Source organism: Gymnoscopelus braueri, assembly GCF_963280865.1.
Source record: "Gymnoscopelus braueri genome assembly, chromosome: 12".
NCBI lineage: Eukaryota > Metazoa > Chordata > Actinopteri > Myctophiformes > Myctophidae > Gymnoscopelus > Gymnoscopelus braueri.
The window spans coordinates 41,949,098-41,973,437 of NC_137614.1; the positions used below are offsets into that span (position 1 = coordinate 41,949,098).

A 24,340-nucleotide genomic window follows, 5' to 3' on the forward strand; every position below is an offset into this window, starting at 1 on the left:
TTCAATCTATTCCGTTTCCATGTCTCTCTCTCTCTCTCTCTCTTTTGAGGGGCGGCCATAGCTGAGTGGTTAGTGAGCCAGCCTAGGGAGCCAGAGGCCCTAGTTGCCCCAGGTACGATTCCAGGCCAGGCCAGCAAATGAAATGTGTCCCTGAGCAAGACTCTTAACCCCTAATTGCTCACAGGCCCTCATTGGAAACAAGACCGCAAGGACTTTCATGAACGGACCTGTTAAAGGAATTATCCTTATCTATTCCGTTTCCATGTCTCTCTCTCTCTCTCTCTCTCTCTCTCCGATCTACAATCTCACAACTTTTCAGATAGCAACGTGTTTCTGAGCTTGTAGGTCGGCTGCTTTCACTGGTTCACTTTTATCTTCAACAGACAACCTCAATCTGTACAAAGCTATAGCACTATAGGTAGTGTTGCAGCCTGTTAATCCAAAGGTTGAGGGTTCAATTCCTGTTAATGGCAATAGGTTGAGATGTCCATTCAATCCATTCTGCTTCCATCTCTCTCTCTCTTCAGTCTATTATGTTTCCATGTCTCTCTCTCTCTCTTCAATCTATTCCGTTTCCATGTCTCTCTCGCTCTCTCTCTCTTCAATCTATTCCGTTTCCATGTCTCTCTCTCTCTCTTCAATCTATTCCTTTTCCAAGTCTCTCTCTCTCTTTCTCTTCAATCTATTCAGTTTCTCTCTCTCTCTCTCTCTCTCTCTTTCTCTTCAATCTATTCCGTTTCTCTCTCTCTCTCTCTCTCTCTCTTCAATCTATTCTCTCTCTCTCTCTCTCTCTCTCTCTCTCTCTCTCTCTCTCTCTCTCTCTCTCTCTCTCTCTCTCTCTCTCTCTCTCTCTCTCTCTCTATTCCCTGGCCCCGCTCATCGCTGCTTGCAGCTATATTTATTATTATTATTGCAGCCAGGGAAGCCTACCGTAGTATCAAGGGCAACACCACCAGGATACTGAACAGTTTCCACCCGGCTGCTGACTGTTGATCAAGGCCTGACCACTGCCTGTCACTGGGCTGGCCATACACTTTACCTTTCCTTGTGGATCTAGCGTGTGGATTTTACCTGTGAAAGTTACCGCCCTACGCAGACTACCATTCTATGTGAACAGGACAATGTGTTGTGAACACTTTTGCACCTTAATGTCTAATCTCATGTACAGACCTGCTGTTAATGTGGACCTACACCCAAGTGTTACCACCTTGCAACGTATGTCTAACCTCATGTACCTGCTAGTCTGGCATAGCCAGACTAATATCTGGAATCTCTGTGTGGAACCTGCATTTCCAAGGGGCGGATTTGCAGTGGCAGATTCGTCTGGTTTCCAGGATATTTACCTGCTGGTGTATGTATTTCTGTCTGATCAAGTATTCAATCAATATGAAGATGTGTTTATTTTTGTCTTTCCTTTACATGTTTTTCTTTATTGTCTCCGCCAGGCCGAAATGCATGGCGAGAGAGTATGTTTTGCACCCTGTCCGTCCGTGTGTCCTGTCCGTGTGTCCTGTCCGTGTGTCCTGTCCGTCCGTTAGCAGCTAATCTCCGGCACCGTTGGCCCGGTTGCTGCGAAACCCGGCACAAACACTCCCTCGATGCCAATTCAAATCATGAACACAGCCTGCGATATCCATGACATTTCACATGCACATTCCCACTAGGCCGAGGAAGAAATGCCACCCTTTTCACATTGGCCTGTTATAGCGCCACCAGCAGGTCTAATTTAGCAAAACATATTTTTGGAACAAAATGCCTCAAATCATGCATGCAGTGTCCGATTGCGTGAAAGGCCTAAGAAGAAATGCCACCCTTTTCACATTGGCCTATTATAGCGCCACCAGGAGGCCACAATAAAGTACCTGACCTGGCGGAGACCTGTGCTCCGAGGAGCACTTTTTCTAGTTTGTATATATTTTTAAAGGTATATAATTTGCCTCTGTGTTGGGAAATGCTGTTAGTTTCCACTGTGCAAAGTCCTGATAAATAAAACATATCTTTGTATAGTTGTATATTATACTGCATGTTTGTCACCCAGTGTGACACAGCTAAATTCAATGTTGCTTTAGGTCTCTTCAATAAATTTGATGACAACCTATTGTAGGTCTATACTGTGAAGCATATAAAACATACCCAGGATAATTAGGTTTTTATTTTTTCAAATAATTGTAGTGGAGTAAAAGTACAATATTTGCACAACTATGTTCTATGCGATATCATGTGCTTGTCATTTCTACACCAAAATCTATGCATTTTACGAGTTTTGGGCCCCCCAAAACATTTTGGACCCCCCCCAAAATACTCCCCCGGCCGCGCGGCCTAACAGTTCCGGCAAGAAGAAAGAAGAAGCTATTTTGAGCTTGTAAATCTGTAAACCTCCCTGAATTGCAATGAATGTTTAAAACAAGAAAAAAAAAAGGAAACATGTATCAAGCTTGTTTTTATAAGCAGATTTATTTGTAAACGTAAGGTACAGGCAGTAGCCTACACATGTCACACAAAAAAAAAAAAAAATACTGCACATCACACTGCACACTGACTTCAAATGCAATTAAAAAAGTTGTAATGGTACATTATTATTTACATAGAAAGGAAACTGTTAATCAAGTATTCAATCAGTTCTTTTATGGTCTAAAATTTAAAAAATAGCCGATCTACAAGCTCACATGTGAAACACATGTTAAATCAGTAAAACACCAATCAATCACTGTCGGTCATTCCAATCTCTTCTCTTACGGAGAATGTCATTAACGTTGTTTACAATGATTTGCTTACTGTCATCAGGTATTTCGTCAACGCCAGAATAGTACCTTTCCTTGCAAGAGTTTAAAATGAAGGCTTTCAGGTTCTGTGGTAGTCTGGATTTTTTCCCGGTACCATTCCAGCTAACTCTTTTCACCCAAGCATGATACATGTGTACAGGGGTAGCATATCTAAACAACAGTGTTGCATAGCGTTCAGGACGATTACCGTGAAGCTGCAGTAAGCGACTGATCTCAGCATGTTGATGGTGTGATATCGCATTCAGCTGTATGTCTGCCAGTTGTTTTGGTAACACTGCTGCGGTTTCAAGTATAACATCTCTCTGCTCGATCTCTCGCTCTTTCTGGCCTACTGCTCTCTCTCTCTCCTCGACTGCTGTCTCTCTCTGCGCTGCCTGTCTCTCTTTCTCCTGAACCTGTCTCTCTTTCTCCTGCACCTGTCTCTCTCTCTCCTGCACCTGTTTCTCTCTGTCACTGAGCCTTTTCTCCATTTGCAACTCCAAACATGTGAGCTTCCAGTATTCAGTGGTGTTGCTGGCATGCGTTGGTGTAGGTGCTGAAGCAATATCAGCCTCTCTCAGGCTCAACACTTTCTCTCTCTCCTTAAAATCTTTCTCTCTCTGTATGTGGTCAACTGCAGCTCTTTCGTTTTCCTTATTGCGGTCTCGGCCTGCGTCCACAATGCCTTGCCTAGTTTCAGCCAAGTCTGTATTTAAGTCGTCGACCTCGACTTGGTGATCTTGTTGTAACTTTAAGATCTCGGCTTCATGACTCTGCTTTAACTCTCGAGTCTTGCATTCGTGCTGCGATATCTTGTCTTGTGCTTGTGAGAACAGGGTGCTGTAGATGCCATCTGATGTGTAAGGGGAATTGGTACCATCGGGACAAGCACTTGTTAGCACAGCAGCCTGTAAATGAGAAATGCGGAAAAGCCATGAGATTTAAAAGGATAAATAAATACAAAATGGATAAATAGATTTAAATGGTACAGACAGTATAATAGAATAGCCTATGCCAATGCCTCGGTCTCTCTCAATATGCTACAATGAATAACACTGTCTTTAGGGTTATAATGTTACGCCCAATTGTACCACTACAGAAGGTTAAAATAATAGTAGCCTATAGTATAGTAATAGTATAGTAATTAAACTCACCGCTTTTTTTGGCACCATTCGTTTTACTATTTTTGGCCGTGGCCCCGGTCTGGCCTCACTGGTTGATGCAATTGCGGCTGGTGCCACCTTTCTTTTCTGTGTTGCCTTTCTTTTCGGCGGTGCCTGTTCCCCAGGTGCGGACTGGCTTGGTGCTGCCGCCTGAAACATGGAGAGAAAAACGTTATTGGATATGCCACAAAAGCTTATTTTAATATATTACGTCTCGGTAGATTAAATCAGTCACCCGTTCTAATTAATTACTAAAGACACCCCCTTTGTTTTAGCAAAACGTTTTGTCTGTGCCCCGGGCCCGGAGTCGGACTGGCTCGTTGGTGGTCCAGCATTTCGTGTCGTCACCTGCCGTGGTGGTGGTGCCACTGGATGTGGTGGTGTGTTGGTTCCACCTGACTGTCTGCTGCTGACCACTGCTCTCTTCGGTCTCGTAGTCGGTGACGGTGTCTTCATTGGCGGTGCCATCTTGGTGATGGCAGTTGATTCTCGGGATGCAGGTGGTGGTGCGGGGTAAAAGTCAGAGCTGTCCATTCTTCAACCGGCGTTCCAAGCTCACGAGGCGTTGTGAGCTTGTAGATAATAGTTTATCTAAGGAACCGAGTCAAACTAAATGTAATGCCCCCACTCCTACAATTCCAAGTGCTTATCAGGGTGGGGGGGGGGGTGGGGGGGGGTCCTTGGCCTGAAAAATGTTGAAGACCCCTGATCTAGACGTTGGAACGACCATGGGGCTCTGATTGAGGATCTCAGTCTACTCTAACAACCTGTTAGTTACAGCAGGTGTAACTGCAGGTGTTAGAAACGGTCAAAAGGCAACACTCACAGCATTCAACATTTAACAGAATCCCCACTTTGTGTCTATTTATTATTTGTGTGGATAACATTTTCACAGGCACATCCTCTTAACTCATGAATAAAACATGCAAAACAACTTTTATGTATTTATTTATTTATTAAGTAATACAGAAAATGTTGATTAGCATTTTCCTCATAATTCTACTTTCTCGAGTCTAACAAGCTCAATTGATTAAAAGCAGTGTGGTTCTCAAAGTGGGGTCCAGGGGGTTCCAAATGGACCCTTACAGATCTATTACTCTGAGAGTATACAAATTGAACCAAATGGACGGGGTAGTTGAAATTAAAACAGTTTGAGAACCATTGGATTAAAGTGAAAGGAAATCAAATCCCCAAAAAAAAAAAATCTGAGAATCTGAGAATGAATGCAAGCAAAAATGATGCAAAGAATCTCAAGGAATAGCTCTAACATGCATAGAATGATGTGCTTCCAGTCATAACACTCCAGGCCAGTCACAACACTTACAAATGTCTCGAAAAACTAAACCTACAGGACAGTTTTGGATGTGTGTAATGCCAAGTGCACAGCTGTAATAAGACACTGGGGCATCAGGCTTGGCATACACCCCATCTGCCCTGCCTGCACAGAAGGAAGCACCAGGTGCTGTTTTGGGGGTTGTAGTTGTAGTGGTGTCAGCGTGCTCTTTGGTTGGAGATGGTGTCTCTGGAGTTGTATGTGGAGGGGGAGGGAGATCTATGGAGGAATAATATTTAAAATAGTCTATACATTCAATTGCAACAAATGGGTTAAATTTTTTTAACCACATAAACCCTAGCGTCCCAATTCTAGGCATGTCATAATATGCAAACATTGGGCAAAAATAGGCAAAGATTGAGGGACAATAGCAGGTCTACAAGCTCAAAACATGTTGCGTTGTGAGTTTGTAGATCCATTATTTTCAGCAAAGAGATTGGTGTTGAGGGGGAAAAGTACAAACCCCTGGGGGACCCCAGTCAAGGAGGTAAGGTTTAGGTGGTTAAGTTAAAATATCAGTCGAAATGTAAAGTTCTAACTGTTTATTATAATTGTTACACTTCAAATAAAGTGTATTATTATTATATAAAATGACATTGTTTGATGTTTAGTTAATTACAGTACCGGAATTGAGAAGAGATCTCAGGTGAGTGATGAGAGGATAGCTGCCCTGGCCGCAGAACTGTCCTGCAAAGTCATCAAGGTCCAGAGTCCATACGAACGCTCCCCCAAACACGTCGTCTTTTATGTAGCGGACCTGAGGAAGTGAAGAACAAAAAGAACAAGAAAAACACATCACATCTACTCACAAGGAATCGCAATGGCATGAAGGAATCACAATCTGTGATTTGTAAAGGAATTGTTGCACCACAAATGTATAGAAACAGACGATCACCTTGGTCTCAATGCTGGCCTTGTTGTCAAATCCAACCCATTCATTTCCTTTGGAAGCGTATGGAACTTTCTGATCGTCAATCCACTGGATAGAGGTCCCTTGAAGAAATGTGCAAATCTGAGGAATATCAAGATATACATTATCAATACATTGACAATACATTAGATGCGCGATGGACAATAACTCATATGGAGCACAAACAAGAATGGGGGGTGTAGCTGGGGGGGGGGGTGCTTCCAAACTACAGTCCATAACTACAGTATGTGTCACCTATATGTCGACAGCTTGTTTGCCGTTTGTCTCTCATCGCATGTATATCAAGAGCCTGATTGTTTTGTATGTATGTAAACAGCCTGTCTGTGTCGCTTGTTTACAGCCTCTTTGTGTCGCATGTACAGTATTGTATGTCGACACGTTCAAGGTGCTGTTTGACTGCATCTAACAGTAGTTTGCCGATTGTGTTGTTCATGCATTTCTTTACCTCGGAGTAGGACCAGAGGCCACTCTCTCTGGTGAGGGGCCCTGCAGTACCAGGACCACTGACAGAAGCCCCAACACCGGTGGATTCAGAGGAGAGGTGAAACGTTCGCCCATAGGTTCCAACCCCCAAGTTGAGCTTCTCCACAGGCGCTCCCTGATCACGCCAATACCTCATGGCAAAGTCCTTCAGGGGAGCAAAAGAGTAGCGTGGAAAGGAGGAAAAAGGGTTAGGGTTAAAATTGACGATCTACAAGCTCACAATGTGTCGTGATGCAGCGCCTTGTCAGCTGGTAGATCAGCTATTTCCGTACTACGACTCAAGTCGGCTCGTATTTAGATGAATAGAAACACAAGCAAAGATGAATTCTCACTGTATTGAAGTAAACGTTGTCTCCAGTGTCTTGGGAACCCGTGTACAAAGGACTGTTATGGCCTGTGACGTTCTCCCAGGAGCCATGAAAGTCATATGTCATCACGTTGATCATGTCCAGGTACCTGACGAAATGGAAGTGAGATGTGACCACATCCAGACTTGGCCATCAAAATTCTACCAACATTGAATCTTTTCATCTCTCATACATACTTAGAAATCTCTGCTATTTCATAACCAGCGTCGATGGTTCCTTTCCCAGCTGCCACTGCAGCAGTAAGCATTAGTCTGGGGCGACCAGTGGCTGCTCCCTCTGTCTCATAGGCCAGTCGCAGTTCCTAAGGTTGTACACACACTGTGTTATAAATGAAACAAGACTAGTGAAACGATTAATCCATTAGTGAATGAATTATTATATTGAATTATTAATTAACAGTATTTACAAATGTGAATGATTTATCTACGATGAAAAGTTTTGTTTTTGACAGCTGCATACATATTTTAAAAAAAAGTAAACAATTCCAAGATGTCATTTACCATACTTTAAAAATGTTTTTAACATAATTTTATGGTTTAAATTAATCATATGGATTAACCACTTAAACCACTTAGTTGACTGCAGTCTCCAAAGGGTCAGGCCCCCACCTGTTTCCCATCTACACCAAATCTTATCTATTCACAGATAATAACAGATCTACAAGTTTACAACACATCGCAATACAACACGTTATGAGCTTGTTGATGGGCTGTTTTCTGCGAATGTTTGCCTATTTTTGCCGAATGTTATGATGACAATGGAACAATGGATAAACCACAAAATATTGACACACTAACCGATTGTGAAAAATAGTCTTTACACAGTTTAATGAAGACATTTGTATGTTCCTGATGGTGGTTGAAGTGAACTGTGGATCTGACCTTGCATAACAAGGTGAACTTCTGTTTGTCCCCCACAGGGCTGCCTCGTGCTCCTGGATATTCCCAGTCCAGGTCTAATACATTTGGTACAGTCTGTATGGCTTGGCAGACAACTAACAAGTGGTCCCAATAAAGCTCCTTAGACACTGGCTTTGTTTAAGCTCTTTACTGGTGGTCACTTAATTTGTAAAAATGAAAATACAGAAAATATAAAACAAACATTTGTGTAATCCAAAAACATAATGTAGCACAAGCAAAATGAGCACATATTGTAGTAGCTGTACGAGTTACATTCAAAGATTGAACTTAAAAAACATGTTAGGACAGATCTTAGCAAACGTAAAAACATAAGCTTTAAGAGACATTTCTATAACAAATAAACAAACTTACAGACTCATCCTGTCCAAGGCCTGATACAAAGGGTTCACTCAACATACAGTGTGCTGGTTTGAACTGAACTTCATCAGAAACAAACTAATCCCTTAATTAACTCACCTAGTGAGCCTGACCAGGTGTCACAAAATTACCAATTTGGCTAAGGTAGATACCACATACAATACACATACAAGGCCTCAAGGTGGCAGTAAATCACACATAAAAGTGGACAGCACAACAATAACCATAAATATTACATCTTTCAAGTCAGATAATGTCCTGCTTTCATTAAGAAGCACAATCCATTGACAAAAGCACAAGTTGTATACTCAAGCAATGATTTTGTTGCCATTACGTTTGAGCAAATCCCTTCACTTAACTTAACTTAAAGGGATAGTTCACACACAAAAGGGCTTTTTTAAAATTGATTAGTCACCCCATGGAGACTTGAATTCATGGATTTTTCTTTGTTTTTGTCACATTCCTAAGCCAATAATTTGATGACTGGCAGCGGTTTCGGTAGGAGACACAAAGAGTCTACTTTGTGTCTCCTACCTTAACCGCTGCCTTAAGGTCATCAAATGTTTGGCTTAGGAATGCGACCAAAAATAAATAAATATCCACAAATTCAAGTCTCCATGGGGTGACTAATAGATAGAAAAAAGTTTTTTTGGGGTGAACTATCAAAGCATTGACAGTCTGCAGCTTTTGCTCATTCCTGCATTATTGGCGTGCAACTGTGTTGCCTTTAGCTGGATTATGGGTTTGAATTGTTTGTATTTGTCTAATAGAATTACTATGCCACTCTGCTGCCAGTGAATATGTCCATGTTTGCAATACAACACCATCATGGCTAGATTGGGACGTTCTGGATGATCCCAGGCCAAGTTGATAACAACAGTCCTGTGACTGTTTAGCATGACTACAGTTGTTAGGGTTATTGAAGGCGGATAACCAAAACAAAATTATCCTGGGTATGTTTTATACAGTATGCTTCACAGTATAGACCTACAATAGGTTGTCATCAACTTTATTGTAGAGATAATGCAACATTGAATCTAGCTGTGTCACACAACCACACAGTATTATGTAATATACAACTATACAACTATGTTTTATTTATCAGGACTTTGCACAGTGGAGACTAACAGCATTTCCCAATACAGGGGCAAATTATATACCTTCAAAAATAGCCAGGCTCCAAACACAATCACAACTCCAACAAGGTCAGAGCGCGTCACATTGCGACACATTGTGAGCTTGTAGATTGGCTATTTTCACTATGAATAGAATACAGGTATTGCCATTGCGAGATTTGGACCTTTCCCATTGACGTGGTGTGTGGGCACCGAAACAAACAAAGAAACAAAGACACAAAGAGGCATACAGTATTATACCTGCCATATGCAGAGCACACTGCAGACAAAGAAGAGAAGCATGGTACCATGAACTTCACTGAAGGAGGATAAAAGAACAGTCATAGCTCCATCTGATTCACTGATGATGTTGCAATCATCAGTGCAATAACACACATATTTTAAAAATAAAAAGCTGCATTGGAAGCAGTCACATGACTGTTGTTATCAATTTGGGATCAACCCAGAATTTCCCAATCTAGCCATGACGGTGTTGAATTGCAAACATAGACATATTCACTGGCAGCAGAGTGGCATATTTCCAAATGAAGAGTAAACTATTCTATTAGACACCTACGAACAATTCAAACCCAAAATCTAGCTAAAGGCAGTGTAGTATCAAAGTCCTATACTTCTGGCACTACTGGTTGCAGACGGCCAGGGATTAAAGTTTAGACGTGTGCTCAATACAAACTGATGTCCTAAAACGTGTCCGTGGAGTCCGTTGACCAACAAAAATGATTTATTCTCTGTAGTTGTCCGTCACCTCAACATACAAACATGATGCAAGATAATTAGTCAAAAGCACGGAATACAGACCACCAACCCTCATGCCCACAGTCAAAAAACTGTTTGCCTCTGCCACAAGCAACACCTGCACTTGATTAGGGACATTGTTAAATATCCTGGCAACCTTGGCCTTGACCATGCCCTGCAGTGACGTCATCAAGTGAGAAACAACAAAAATCATATGGCTCTTACAGGCAACACACTAGCAGATGCCAAATGCAGGAAAGACAGCTGGCAAAAACCGCAGACTGAGAATGCCTTATATTAAGTTGTACGAATATTTTCATTTCAAGTCTGTATACTGTAGCAACAAAGACATAGCCATTTGTTTAGTACCACTTAACAATGGATTGTGCTTCTTAATGAAAGCAGGACATCATCTGACTTGAAAGATGTATAACATTTATGGTTATGTTAATTTATGTTTGATCATTGAACTAGAATGATTTACTGCATTGTGCATTCTTTATTCTTTTAGGCCTACTGTACTGTATTTGAGTGACTAATGTTGTTTGGGTGGTTGGATTGGATGTTGCAACAGCTGTGTGGTAAACAGCTTGAAGTGATGTACTTTCATATGTCTTTGGTTACTCATTGTCATGAGTTCTTGTTCATTTCCCATTTTTCCATTTCCTCAATGTTGTATCACGTGGCTCTGTATGCGGCAAGCCATCTACTATATAAGAGTGTGGACTGTGTACACTGGACTGATCAGCAACTCATTCTCTCAAAAACATCATGAACAAGCTCATTATGCTTGCAGGTAAGCCATTTATACATTTAACAGACTCATGAATATTCTTAAAGTCTAAATCTAATCTCTGAATCTGTCTACCTTTGAAGGTCTGTGCATCAGCCTGGGCAGTTTAGGTGAGTCTACTACATGTTATTAGATGGTTATTAGATGATTAAATGGAAAGTTTAAATATACAATCTTTATTTTTATAACACTTTTACCATCAATAAACTTCTACATCAACACAGATTTGTTGCATGCACACATGCAAGCCACCCACACAACACACCCACCCACACAACACACACACACACACACACACACACACACACACACACACACACACACACACACACACACACACACACACACACACACACACACACACACACACACACACACACACACACACATCAGTGGCGCAGCCAGAACGCTAGTATAGGGTGACGAAAATGTGCGGTTATTGCGTGGATATTGGGCGTTTTTGTGCGTTTTTTTTTTTTACTTTATTTCGGTTTTAGGGTTAGGGTTAGGTTAGGGTTAGGTTAAGGTTATGTTATTTAATTCATATTGTGGCCTGATTTCACCGATTTTTTATCCAAAAAAATATTTCTTTTTTTTCTTGAATAATTGACTTTGATGTACAGTGGTCGAATAGTGGTTTGATAGCCATTTGATTATTCTGTTAATGCCCACACACACACCCACACACACACACACACACGCACACGCACACACGCACACACACGCACACACACACACACACACACACACACACACACACACACACACACACACACACACACACACACACATGTGCTGTGCATCTGAATGTTGTTGCATTGTTCAATATAGATGTCAATCAATCAACCATTTGATTAATTAAATACACTTGTCACACGGGTTTCATTTTTTCACTGTTTCAGGCTCTTCATCCAGGCTGGGCTGTTACTTCACCAACTGGGCCCAATACAGACCTGGACAAGGGAAGTTTTTACCTGCTAACATCGATCCAAACCTCTGCACTCACCTGTTCTATGCCTTTGCTCAGATTAATGATGCCAATGAGCTGGTCACCTTTGAATGGAATGACGAGACACTATATAAGTCCTTTAATGGACTTAAAGATAGGTTTGTCTTTTCCTCAACAATAATTAATTCAAACAGTTAAACGATTAAATTAATTATCCACTAAATTCCTACTTTTTTTCAAATAATAACAATGCTCACAATGCTTGAGACGTTGATGATCAATTTGAAAAGTGTATCCTATAAAACCTATGACAAAGAGAGGTTGGTCCTCTCCCCCACCATAATGCGGAACATTTCAGTCATTATAAATTGCTATGGAATATAACCATTGCTGCTAAACTGTGCTTGTATCTTCTCATAGGAATCCTGATCTCAAAACACTGTTGGCGGTTGGTGGATGGAATTTTGGCTCCCAAAAGTGAGATACTTGATGTACTCCACATATAATCTGGGTTTAAAATGTGTATGATGCGCCCTCTTGACCATATTTTTCTAGCCTTTGTATTTATGTTCCAGATTCAGCAGAATGGTGTCAACCCCATGCAATAGAAATATGTTTATCCAGTCCTCCATCACTATGCTGAGAAAATATGGTTTTGATGGTCTAGACCTGGACTGGGAATATCCAGGAGCACGAGGCAGCCCAGCGGGGGACAAACAGAAGTTCACCTTGTTATGCAAGGTCAGATCAACAATTCCATTCAACCACCACCAGGAACATACAAATGTGTTTCTTGGCATGTCATTATAACAGTTGGCAAAAATAGGTAAAAAATCGCAGAAAACAGCCCATCTACAAACTCATAACGCGTTGCATTGTGACGCGTTGTGAAATTGTAGATCCGTTATTTTCTGTGAATAGATTTGGTGTAGATGGAAAACAGGAGGGGGCCAGACCCTTGGGGGACTGCAGTCAACTATATGGTTTAAGTGATTAATCCATATTAATTCAAACCATAAAATGATTGGTTTGGTAAATGACATCTTGGAATCGTTTACTTTGAAATATGTATGCAGCTGTAAAAAAACAGAGCTTTTCATTTTAGATAAATCTTTCACATTTTGGTGAAGTTGTAAATACTGTCATAAAGATGTCATAAAGATGCATCGCTAAATCAAACATTTGATGACAGTAGAAAAATGTTCCGTCAAATAAATGCATTAATTGTTTCGCTAGTCTTGTTTAATTTATAACACAGTGTGTGTGTACAACCTTTAGGAACTGCGACAGGCCTATGAGACAGAGGGAGCAGCCACTGGTCGCCCCAGACTAATGCTTACTGCTGCAGTTCCAGCTGGGAAAGGAACCATCGACGCTGGTTATGAAATAGCAGAGATTTCTAAGTATGTATGAAAGTTAAAAAGATTTAATGTTGGTAGAATTTTGATGGCTAAGTCTGGATGTGGGTGAACTCAAATCTCACTTCCATTTCGTCAGGTACCTGGACATGATCAACGTGATGACATATGACTTTCATGGCTCCTGGGAGCACGTCACAGGCCATAACAGTCCTTTGTACAAGGGGTCCCAAGACACTGGAGACAACGTTTACTTCAATACAGTGAGAATTCATCTTTGCTTGTGTTTCTATTCATCTACATAGGAGCCGACTTGAGCCGTATATATAATATATAGTATATATAATATAGTATATATAAATAGCTGATCTACCAGCTGACAAGGCGCTGCATCACGACACATTGTGAGCTTGTAGATTAGATCGTCAATGTTTTCCTCCTTTCCACGCAACTCTTTTTCTCCCCTGAAGGACTTTGCCATGAAGGATTGGCGAGATCAGGGAGCGCCTGTGGAGAAGCTCAACTTGGGGGTTGGAACCTATGGCCGGACGTTTCACCTCTCCTCTCAATCCACTGCTGTTGGGGCTCCCGTCAGTGGTCCTGCTGCTGCCGGGCCCTTCACCAGAGAGGGTGGCTTCTGGTCCTACTATGAGGTAAAGAATTGTATGAATAACACAACAGGTAAACCTACTGTTGTTAGATGCAGTTAGAGCAGCTTGAACGCAAGGAACACGGATGCAGGTGCAAGGATGCAGGTGTTGTCTTTGTGTTGCATGTGCAACACAAAGAGGCTGTAAACATACATGCGACACAGAAAGGCTGTAAACAAGCGACACAGAAAGGCTATTTACATACATGCAAAACAATCAGGCTCTTGATATACATGCGATGCGACACAAACAGCAAACACGCTGTCGACATATATGTGACACATACTGTAGTTTGGTCAGTTTGGAATCATCATAATGTATATCTGGATATTCCTCAGATTTGCACATTTCTTCAAGGGACCTCTATCCAGTGGATTGACGATCAGAAAGTTCCATACGCTTCCAAAGGAAATGAATGGGTTGGATTTGACAACAAGGCCAGCATTGAGACCAAGGTGATCGTCTGTTTCTATACATTTTTGGTGCAACAATTCCTTTACAAATCACAGATTGTGATTCCTTCATGCCAATTCAATTTCTTGTGAGTAAATGTGTGAGATGGAGGAGTTTTTCTTGTTTTTTTTGTTCCTCGCTTCCTCAGGTTCGCTACATAAAAGACAACATGTTTGGGGGAGCGTTCGTATGGGCTCTGGACCTTGATGACTTTGCAGGACAGTTCTGCGGCCAGGGCAGCTATCCTCTCATCACTCACCTGAGATCTCTTCTCAATTCCGGTACTGTAACAAATAAACATCAAACAATGTAATTTTATATAATAATAATATTAATAATGAATATAATGATAATGAACGTATAATAATACACTTTATTTGTGGAGTCTAACACTTATAATAAACAGTTAGAACTACGTTTTAACTGATATTTTAACAGGGGTTTGTACTTGGCCTCTGCCTTTTCCCCCCCTCAACACCAAATCTCTTTGCTGAAAATTGTGGATCTACAAACTCACAAAGCGACATGTTTTGAGCTTGTAGACCCGATATTTTCGCTCAATGTTTGCCTATTTTTGCCTAATGTTTGCAGGTCCAGAGAATAGGGACGCTAGGGTGTCTGTGGTTAAAATGTATCTCAATTTGGTTTTTAACCCTTTCATTGCAATTGAATGTATAGAATATTTAAAATATTATTGCTCCATATATCTCCCTCCCCCTCCACATACAACTCCAGAGACACCACCTCCAACCAAAGAGCACGCTGACACCACTAAAACTACAACCACCAGAACAGCAACACCATCTCCAACTAAAGATGGTGCTTCCTTCTGTGCAGGCAGGGCAGATGGGGTGTATGCCAAGCCTGATGCCCCAGGGTCTTATTACAACTGTGGACATGGCATTACACACATCCAAAACTGTAACGTAGGTTTAGTTTTTCGAGACAGTTGTAAGTGTTGTGATTGGCCTTAAAGAGAAGCACATCATTATATGCATGTTAGAGCTCTTCCTTGAGATTCTTTGCATCATTTTCGCTTGCATTTATTCTCAGATTCTCAGATTTTTTGAGTAATTTGATTTCCAATCACTTTAATCCAATGGTTTTCAAACTGTTCAACTACCCAGTCCATTTGTATACTCTCAGAGTAATAGACCTGTAAGGGTCCATTTGGAACCCCCTCAAGGAACCCTGATTGTCCCTGGACCCCACTTTAATTGAGAACCACTGCATTTAATCAATTGCGCTTGTTACGCTCGAGAAAGTCGAATTATGCTAATCAACTTTTTCTGTATAACTTAATAAATAAATAAATAAACTTTCCTTGTTTTGCATGTTTTAATCAGAGTTAAGAGGATGTGCCTGTGAAAATATAATCCACAACTAGAAAAAGTGCTCCTCGGAGCACAGGTCTCCGCCAGGTCAGGTAGGTGAGTGTGGACCAGCAATGTTCTGAATTCGCCAATCAGGATGGAATGTGAAAAATCGGACGGATCCGTCTTGATCACTTGACTATAGAGATAATGTGTACCGGTTTGCGTGATGAATCAAGTTTTGTAAAAATCAGCCTCCTGGTGGCGCTATAATAGGGCAATGTTGAAAGGGTGTTATTTGTTCCTCAACGTAGTGTGAATGTGTGTGCAAAGTTTCACGGCAATCGGACACTGCGTTCATGATTTGCGGCATTTACTTCAATACGGGCCATTCCTGCAAACTTTAGATGTCAATCGTAGCCAATCAGGATAGAAAATGAAAAATCAAACAGATCCGTCTTGATCTCATGACTATAGAGATCATGTGTAACGATTTATGTTAAATTTGGATACAATCTGAAGGAGTAATATCCACAAATGTGTTTTACATAAGTCGGCCTCCTGGTGGCGCTATAAAAGGCAGATGTGAAAAATGCAGGGCAAAGGTTTTTCCTTGACCTGTTGGGAGTGCGAATACAAAGTTGTAAACAGATCGGTGGGGTTACGTGTAAAAACACGAATCGGCCTGTTATAGCGCCACCATGAGGCTGATTTGAAAAATTTGAAGTGGCATTTCTTCCTCGGCCTAGTGGGAATGTACGTGCAAGCTACCGATTTGCATGACGTTTGGAAAAAAATCTGTAGGAGTACTGTCAAAAAATGTGTTTTGCAAAAAGCGGCCTCCTGGTGGCGCTATAACAGGCCCATGTGAAAAATTTGGGCAGAGGTTCTGAATTGGCATCCAGGGAGTGTGTGTGCACAGTTTCGCTGCGATCAAGCCAACAGTGTCGGAGATTAGCTGTTCACAGACGGACACACACACGGACACACGGACACACCGACACACCGACACACGGACACACACACGGACGGACAGGGGGCAAAACATACTCTCTCGCCATGCCTTTCGGCCTGGCGGAGACAAAAATTGGTATTCCCCCCTTTAAGATAATCTATCTTAGTGTTGCACATTAAGCTAATCATCTGGGGACCCCCCAAATTCATCATCATCACCTAGGTCAGTGGTTCTCAACCTATGGGTCGGGACCCCCAGGGGGATCCCCACATGATTCTTTTTTTTTTGGGGGGGGGGGGGTCCCTAGATAACAGTGAAGTGACAATCTAAGGACTTTTAAGACCTGGAGAACCACTGTCCTATAGGTTTAACTTCATAATCAGTTCTTTCGTGTATATTTTCTCCACCTGAAAGTTTATAGCAGAGTAATGTGGTTGTAGGTTGGCACCGAGTGCATCTCATTCCATGCCATCCATCTTGACATGATGTGACAGACCTTTTATAGACAGGTTTTCTTGTCTGTTACCATTCATAAGCCACTTTCAAGCCCTATTCATGTGATTATGTTTTATTAATCGTACCTGGGTTGCCCCAGGTACGATTCCAGGCCACGCCAGCATATGTGTCGATGAAATGAAATTTGTCCCTAAGCAAGACTCTTAACCCCTAATTGCTCACAGGCCCTCATTGGAAACAAGCCCGCAAGGACTTTCATGAACGTCCTGTTAAAAGGAATTATCCTTACCCTCAGAGTTACTACAGGGGGGCCGCCAAATCTTTGTGTGATTGGAATGTTTTTTTTTACGTTAACCACTTGAACCCTAGTATCCCTATTCTGAGGAGAACTTTAGCCGAAAATAGCTGATCAACAGAGCTTGTAGATCAGCAATTTACGGCAAAGAGGTTTGATGTAAAAAAGAGCAGTATTAGTACAGTATTGAGGGTTTAGTACAGTATTGAGGGTTTAAGTGGTTAAATGTCTGAAAATACAAATTTAACAAGAGTCCAACAACGTGCTGTAAAACAAATCTATGAAGCTATCTGTGAAATCTATGACAAAGTTTGATCTGCAACACAATTTTACACAATATATAGTGGGGGTCCCTGCTTCATCTGTCTCACAGCCAAGGGGTCCTTGGCCTGAAAAACATTGAAGACCCCTGATCTAGACTTTAGAACGACCATGGCGCTCTGCTTGAGGATCTCAGTCTACTCTACACTCACGCTCATATGGGGTTAAAAGGCCGATGATGTAGGCTAGGAAAGGATGCCATGCCTTAAAAGTAATACATAAAATCTTTAATATATTTAGATCATTATGACCAAGTGTTGTTTAATCATTTTTACTCACATTCTCTCTCCACACAGTTCCTAAAGGACTGTTCTTCTTAACCCCATGCGTTATACTTTCATTTATATTTTTCTCGCTAGTCAGATGCATCTTTGCCATCAATGAGCGTGTTGATCAACACACGGCGACTTGACGACAGATATGATTTGTCGCTTTGTATCTTTGTATCTTTGCATCTTTGGAAGCTGCCAGTGTGCACCGTGAAACAGGTGTCAAAGTCACACTTTTAGCACATAAACAAACACAAATGAAACGGAAAAAGCTATTTGTATTAGGAAGAAGACCCTGAGTGGATGGATATTCTTGACATTTTTCCAAAACAAACATATTTTTGACATCTAACACGTTGGTCCATTTGCCGCAAAATTTTATTTGGATCATTATTTGACCAAGCTTTCAAAACTGTCGTAGAGCTTGTTGAAGATATTTACTAATACACTCTGTACTTCCTCAGCACATGAATACAACAGTGGGCAGGGCCAATTATCACAAAACGTGCTGGATATTTTAAATTAAGCTGTTGAAATATGTCTCCAAAATGTTTTTGAAAACATGACAAAGCAGGAAGCTCCTCAAATGCAGAGATTATGTAGTAGCGCTATTAAGGGCTGCACAGAGAGTTCAAGCAGAACTTTAAAACCAAGGAACACAACAGGCTGTCAAGAGCACAGCACTTTTTAGGGGTGACAGTGTTGCCAGAAGGGGGCGTAACCCAGCACAGATTTGGCCGTAAATGAATGAGCATCAGTCCAGTCGTCATAACACCTGTTAGTTACAGCAGGTGTAGCCTGCAGGACAGGTGTTAGAAATGGTCAAACGTAAACACTCACAGCATTCAACTTTTAACAGAATCCCCTTTGTGGCTATATTATTTGTGTGGATAATTGTCACAATGCGCCCTCGAACGGACAAGTTGGTAGGACCCAAGAGCAGGACGCAACACAGGTAATGAGGGTGATAATGAGTACTTTACTTAATACGAGCAACAAACAAAGGAGAACCTCACACAGGAGGGAATGTTAGAACAGAGGAGTCTGACGACTCGACAGGCAGAAACGCACCAAGACACAATTATCACCAAGCACAGAAGCACCGGCTGGAACAACTTAAATAGAGAACACAGGTAATCAGCCCATAGGGCTTGCAGCCGGGCGTGCTGCGGGTCCAGGCTCACACCAGGCACAAAGTTAGTGACGAGAAGGGGGGGGGCGGGGCCGGAGGAGAGGCGAAGCCCGAACTGTGACAGATAATATTTTCACAGGCACATCCTCTTAACTCGTGAATAAAACATGCAAAACAAGTAAAGTTTATTTATGTATTTATTTATTTACTCTCTTACTGCCAAGAACGAATTATGACGAGATATCGTCATAACGCCCTGGCTACCAAAAACGACTTATGACGACTTTTTGAAGAAATAAAGAAATAATAGGTTTTTGGAGAAAAACGTTCAGAACCCAAGATATCGTGATCCGAAGATTTGCTACTCCATTCACTTCTTGGTTAACTTATTACTTAAAAAGGCTGTATCTCGGCTCCTGTGTACTTTTGGCCCAGACATGTTATTTTCAAAGGCAGACAATTAATGTCAACGAGGTCGCGAGGTTGACATTTGTGAAACCACACAGTGAAGCCCTCATTGATTAGCCACCATCAGGGGATCGATCATACGAGATAAATATTCTGTGACTACTTGAAAAAGGTAAGAAAATCGAAAAATCAAACGCAGCCAGAAATAAGTCTGGCAGTGAGAGAGTTAAGTAATACAGAAAATGTCGATTAGCATTTTCCTCATAATTCTACTTTCACGAGTCTAACAAGCTCAATTGATTAAAAGCAGTGGTTCTCAAAATGTGGTCCAGGGACCAACAGGATTGCTTGAGGGGGTTTCAAATGTACCCTTAAGTTACAGGTCTATTACTCTGAGAGCATACAAATTGAACCAAATGGACATCAAAATTACTCAAAAAAAATCAGAGAATCTGAGAATGAATGCAAGCAAAAATGATGCAAAGAATCACAAGGAATAGCTCTAACATGCATATAATGATGTGCTTCCAGTCATAACACTCCAGGCCAGTCACAACACTTACAAATGTCTCGAAAAACTAAACCTACAGGACAGTTTTGGATGTGTGTAATGCCAAGTGCACAGTTGTAATAAGACACTGGGGCATCCGGCTTGGCATACACCCAATCTGCCCTGCCTGCACAGAAGGAAGCACCAGGTGCTGTTTTGGTGGTTGCAGTTGTAGTGGTGTCAGCGTGCTCTTTGGTTGGAGATGGTGTCTCTGGAGTTGTATGTGGAGGGGGAGGGAGATCTATGGAGGAATAATATTTAAAATATTATATACATTCAATTGCAACAAAAGGGTTAAAAAACTAATTGAGATACATTTTAACCACGTAAACCCTAGCGTCCCTATTCTAGGCAATGTCGTAATATGCAAACATTAGGCAAAAATAGGCAAAGATTGAGGGACAATAGCAGGTCTACAAGCTCAAAACATGTTGCGTTGTGAGTTTGTAGATCCACTATTTTCAGCAAAGAGATTGGTGTTGAGGGGGGAAAAGTACAAACCCCTGAGGGACCCCAGTCAAGGAGGTAAGGTTTAGGACGGTGGTTAAGTTAAAATATCAGTCGAAACGTAAAGTTCTAACTGTTTATTATAATTGTTACACTTCAAATAAAGTGTATTATTATTATATAAAATACATTGTTTGATGTTTAGTTCATTACAGTACCGGAATTGAGAAGAGATCTCAGGTGAGTGATGAGAGGATAGCTGCCCTGGCCGCAGAACTGTCCTGCAAAGTCATCAAGGTCCAGAGTCCATACGAACGCTCCCCCAAACATGTTGTCTTTTATGTAGCGGACCTGAGGAAGTGAGGAACAAAAAGAAGAAGAAAAACACAAGAAATTGCAATTGGCATGAAGGAATCATAATCTGTGATTTGTAAAGGAATTGTTGCACCACAAATGTATAGAAACAGACAATCACCTTGGTCTCAATGCTGGCCTTGTTGTCAAATCCAACCCATTCATTTCCATTGGAAGCGTATGGAACTTTCTGATTGTCAATCCACTGGATAGAGGTCCCTTGAAGAAATAAGCAAATCTGAGGAATATCAAGATATACATTATGATCAAAACATTAGATGCGCGATGGACAATAACTCATATGGAGCACAAACAAGAATGGGGGGTGTACCGGGGGAGGGGTGCTTCCAAACTGGCCAAACTACAGTCCATACTGTAACTACAGTATGTGTCACCTATATGTCGACAGCTTGTTTGCCGTTTGTCTCTCATCGCATGTATATCAAGAGCCTGATTGTTTTGCATGTATGTAAACAGCCTGTCTTTGTCGCTTGTTTACAGCCTCTTTGTGTCGCATGTACAGTATTGTATGTCGACACGTTCAAGGTGCTGTTTGACTGCATCTAACAGTAGTTTGCCGATTGTGTTATTCATGCATTTCTTTACCTCGGAGTAGGACCAGAGGCCACTCTCTCTGGTGAGGGGCCCTGCAAAACCAGGACCACTGACAGAAGCCCCAACACCGGTGGATTCAGAGGAGAGGTGAAACGTTCGCCCATAGGTTCCAACCCCCAAGTTGAGCTTCTCCACAGGCGCTCCCTGATCACGCCAATACTTCATGGCAAAGTCCTTCAGGGGAGCAAAAGAGTAGCGTGGAAAAGAGGAAAAAGGGCTAGTGTTAAAATTGACGATCTACAAGCTCACAATGTGTCGTGATACAGCGCCTTGTCAGCTGGTAGATCAGCTATTTCCGTACTACGACTCAAGTCGGCTCATATTTAGATGAATAGAAACACAAGCAAAGATGAATTCTCACTGTATTGAAGTAAACGTTCTCTCCAGTGTCTTGGGAACCCTTGTACAAAGGACTGTTATGGCCTGTGACGTTCTCCCAGGAGCCATGAAAGTCATACGTCATCACGTTGATCATGTCCAGGTACCTGACGAAATGGAAGTGAGATGTGAGTTCACCCACATCCAGACTTGGCCATCAAAATTCTACCAACATTGAATCTTTTCATCTCTCATACATACTTAGAAATCTCTGCTATTTCATAACCAGCGTCGATGGTTCCTTTCCCAGCTGCCACTGCAGCAGTAAGCATTAGTCTGGGGCGACCAGTGGCTGCTCCCTCTGTCTCATAGGCCTGTCGCAGTTCCTAAGGTTGTACACACACTGTGTTATAAATGAAACAAGACTAGTGAAACGATTAATCCATTAGTGAATGAATTATTATATTGAATTATTAATTAACAGTATTTACAAATGTGAATGATTTATCTACGATGAAAAGTTTTGTTTTTGACAGCTGCATACATATTTCAAAGTAAACAATTCCAAGATGTCATTTACCATACTATTAAAAAAAAATGTTTTTAACATCATTTTATGGTTTAAATTAATCATATGGATTAACCACTTAAACCACTTAGTTGACTGCAGTCTCCCAAGGGTCAGGCCCCCACCTGTTTTCCATCTACACCAAATCTTATCTATTCACAGATAATAACAGATCTACAAATGTACACATCGCAATACAACACGTTATGAGCTTGTTGATGGGCTGTTTTCTGCGAATGTTTGCCTATTTTTGCCGAATGTTATGATGACGATGGACAATGGATAAACGACAAAATATTGACACACAAACCGATTGTGAAAATAGTCTTTACACAGTATAATGAAGACATTTGTATGTTCCTGATGGTGGTTGAAGTGAACTGTGGATCTGACCTTGCATAACAAGGTGAACTTCTGTTTGTCCCCCACAGGGCTGCCTCGTGCTCCTGGATATTCCCAGTCCAGGTCTAGACCATCAAAACCATATTTTCTCAGCAGAGTGATGGAGGACTGGATAAACATATTTCTATTGCCTGGGGTTGACACCATTCTGCTGAATCTGGAACATAAATACATAGGCTAGATAAAGGTTGTCAAGAGGGCGCATCATTCATATTTCAAACCCAGATTATATGTGGAGCACATCAAGTATCTCACTTTTGGGAGCCAAAATTCCATCCACCAACCGCCAACAGGGTTTTGAGATTAGGATTCCTATGAGAAGATATAAGCAGCAATGGTTATCTTCCACAGCAATTTAAAATGACATTTTCATTACAACATTTAATGTTCCCCATTATGGTGGGGGAAAGGACCAACCTCTCTTTGTCATGCCCAAAGTTTGGGCATGACATTATTGGTTCATTATTGGTTCATAAGATCCATTTTTCAAATTGATCATCATATAAAAAAAAGGGCTAAAGTGGATAATTAATTCAATTGTTTAACTGCTCAAATTAATAATTGTGGAGGAAAAGACAAACCTATCTTTAAGTCCATTAAAGGATTTATAGAGTGTCTTGTCATTCTGTTCAAAGGTGACCAGCTCATTGGCATCATTAATCTGAGCAAAGGCATAGAATAGGTGGGTGCAGAGGTTGGGATCGATGTTAGCGGGTAAAAACTTCCCCTGTCCAGATCTGTATTGGGCCCAGTTGGTGAAGTAACAGCCCAGCCTGGACGAAGAGCCTGAAACAGTGAAACAATGAAACACGTGTTTGTGCATGTGTGTGTGTGCGTGCGTCCGTCGGTGGCTTGCATGTGTGCATGCAACAAATCTGTGTTGATGTAGAAGTTTAAGGATGGTAAAAGTGTTATCAAAATAAAGATTGTATATTTAAACATTCCATTTAATCATCTAATAACCATCTAATAACATGTAGTAGACTCACCTAAACTGCCCAGACTGATGCACAGACCTTCAAAGGTAGAAAGATTCAGAGATTAGAGTTAGATTTTAAGAATATTTATGAGTCTGTTAAATGTATAAATGCCTTACCTGCAAGCAGAATGAGCTTGTTCATGGTGATTTTGAGAGAATGAGTTGCTGTCAGTCCAGTGGTTTGCAAGATTAGCTCCCAATGCACAGATTAGCTCCAGGTACACAGACACACAAACACTCTTATACAGTATATGGCTTGCTGCCTACAGAGTGATAAAACAAATAGAGGAAGTGTAAAAAAGGGAAATGTTCTTCAAAGAACTCATCATGACAATGAGTAACCAAAAACAAATGAAAGTACGTCACTTCAAGCTGTTTGCCACACAGCTGTTGCAACATCCAAACCAACAGCCAAAACAACATTAGTCACTAAAATACAGTACAGTAGGCCTAAAGAATAAAGAATGCACAATGCAGTAAATCATTGTAGTTCAATGATCAAACATAAATTAACATAACCATAAATATTTCAAGTCAGTTGCCCTGCTTTCATTAAGAAGCACAATC

At 41.3% G+C, this 24,340-nt stretch overlaps 3 protein-coding genes across 3 annotated transcripts in view; 1 reads left to right on the forward strand and 2 right to left on the reverse strand.

Moving 5' to 3' along the window:
* Positions 1–4,995: 4,995 nt before the first annotated feature.
* The window catches only part of LOC308096589 (acidic mammalian chitinase-like), a gene marked incomplete at its 5' end in the record, with an annotated part of 46,323 nt that continues 26,978 nt past the window's right edge, over positions 4,996–24,340 (reverse strand). Inside the window, 6 exons of the mRNA XM_080444004.1 lie at positions 4,996–5,477; positions 5,883–6,015; positions 6,154–6,270; positions 6,635–6,817; positions 7,005–7,128; positions 7,217–7,341. Coding sequence (XP_080300130.1) covers positions 5,218–5,477; positions 5,883–6,015; positions 6,154–6,270; positions 6,635–6,817; positions 7,005–7,128; positions 7,217–7,341 — 942 coding nt within the window. The 3' untranslated portion in view covers positions 4,996–5,217. The remainder of the gene's footprint in view (positions 5,478–5,882; positions 6,016–6,153; positions 6,271–6,634; positions 6,818–7,004; positions 7,129–7,216; positions 7,342–24,340) is intronic.
* LOC308096292 (acidic mammalian chitinase-like) lies at positions 10,918–15,692 on the forward strand. Its single transcript, XM_080443679.1, has 11 exons — positions 10,918–10,984; positions 11,065–11,091; positions 11,884–12,088; positions 12,351–12,407; positions 12,506–12,671; positions 13,209–13,333; positions 13,428–13,551; positions 13,759–13,941; positions 14,277–14,393; positions 14,540–14,672; positions 15,127–15,692. The coding sequence occupies exons 1-11, from the start codon at positions 10,960–10,962 to the stop codon at positions 15,363–15,365; spliced, it is 1,401 nt and encodes a 466-aa protein (XP_080299805.1). The 5' UTR covers positions 10,918–10,959; the 3' UTR covers positions 15,366–15,692.
* On the reverse strand, positions 19,470–24,029 carry LOC308096289 (acidic mammalian chitinase-like). The gene is made up of 11 exons (XM_080443676.1): positions 23,891–24,029; positions 23,784–23,810; positions 23,376–23,580; positions 23,050–23,106; positions 22,786–22,951; positions 22,086–22,210; positions 21,868–21,991; positions 21,498–21,680; positions 21,013–21,129; positions 20,756–20,888; positions 19,470–20,331 (listed from the first exon to the last, which is right to left on the reverse strand). Exons 1-11 carry the CDS (start codon positions 23,913–23,915, stop codon positions 20,072–20,074), a joined length of 1,422 nt encoding a protein of 473 aa, XP_080299802.1. The 5' UTR covers positions 23,916–24,029; the 3' UTR covers positions 19,470–20,071.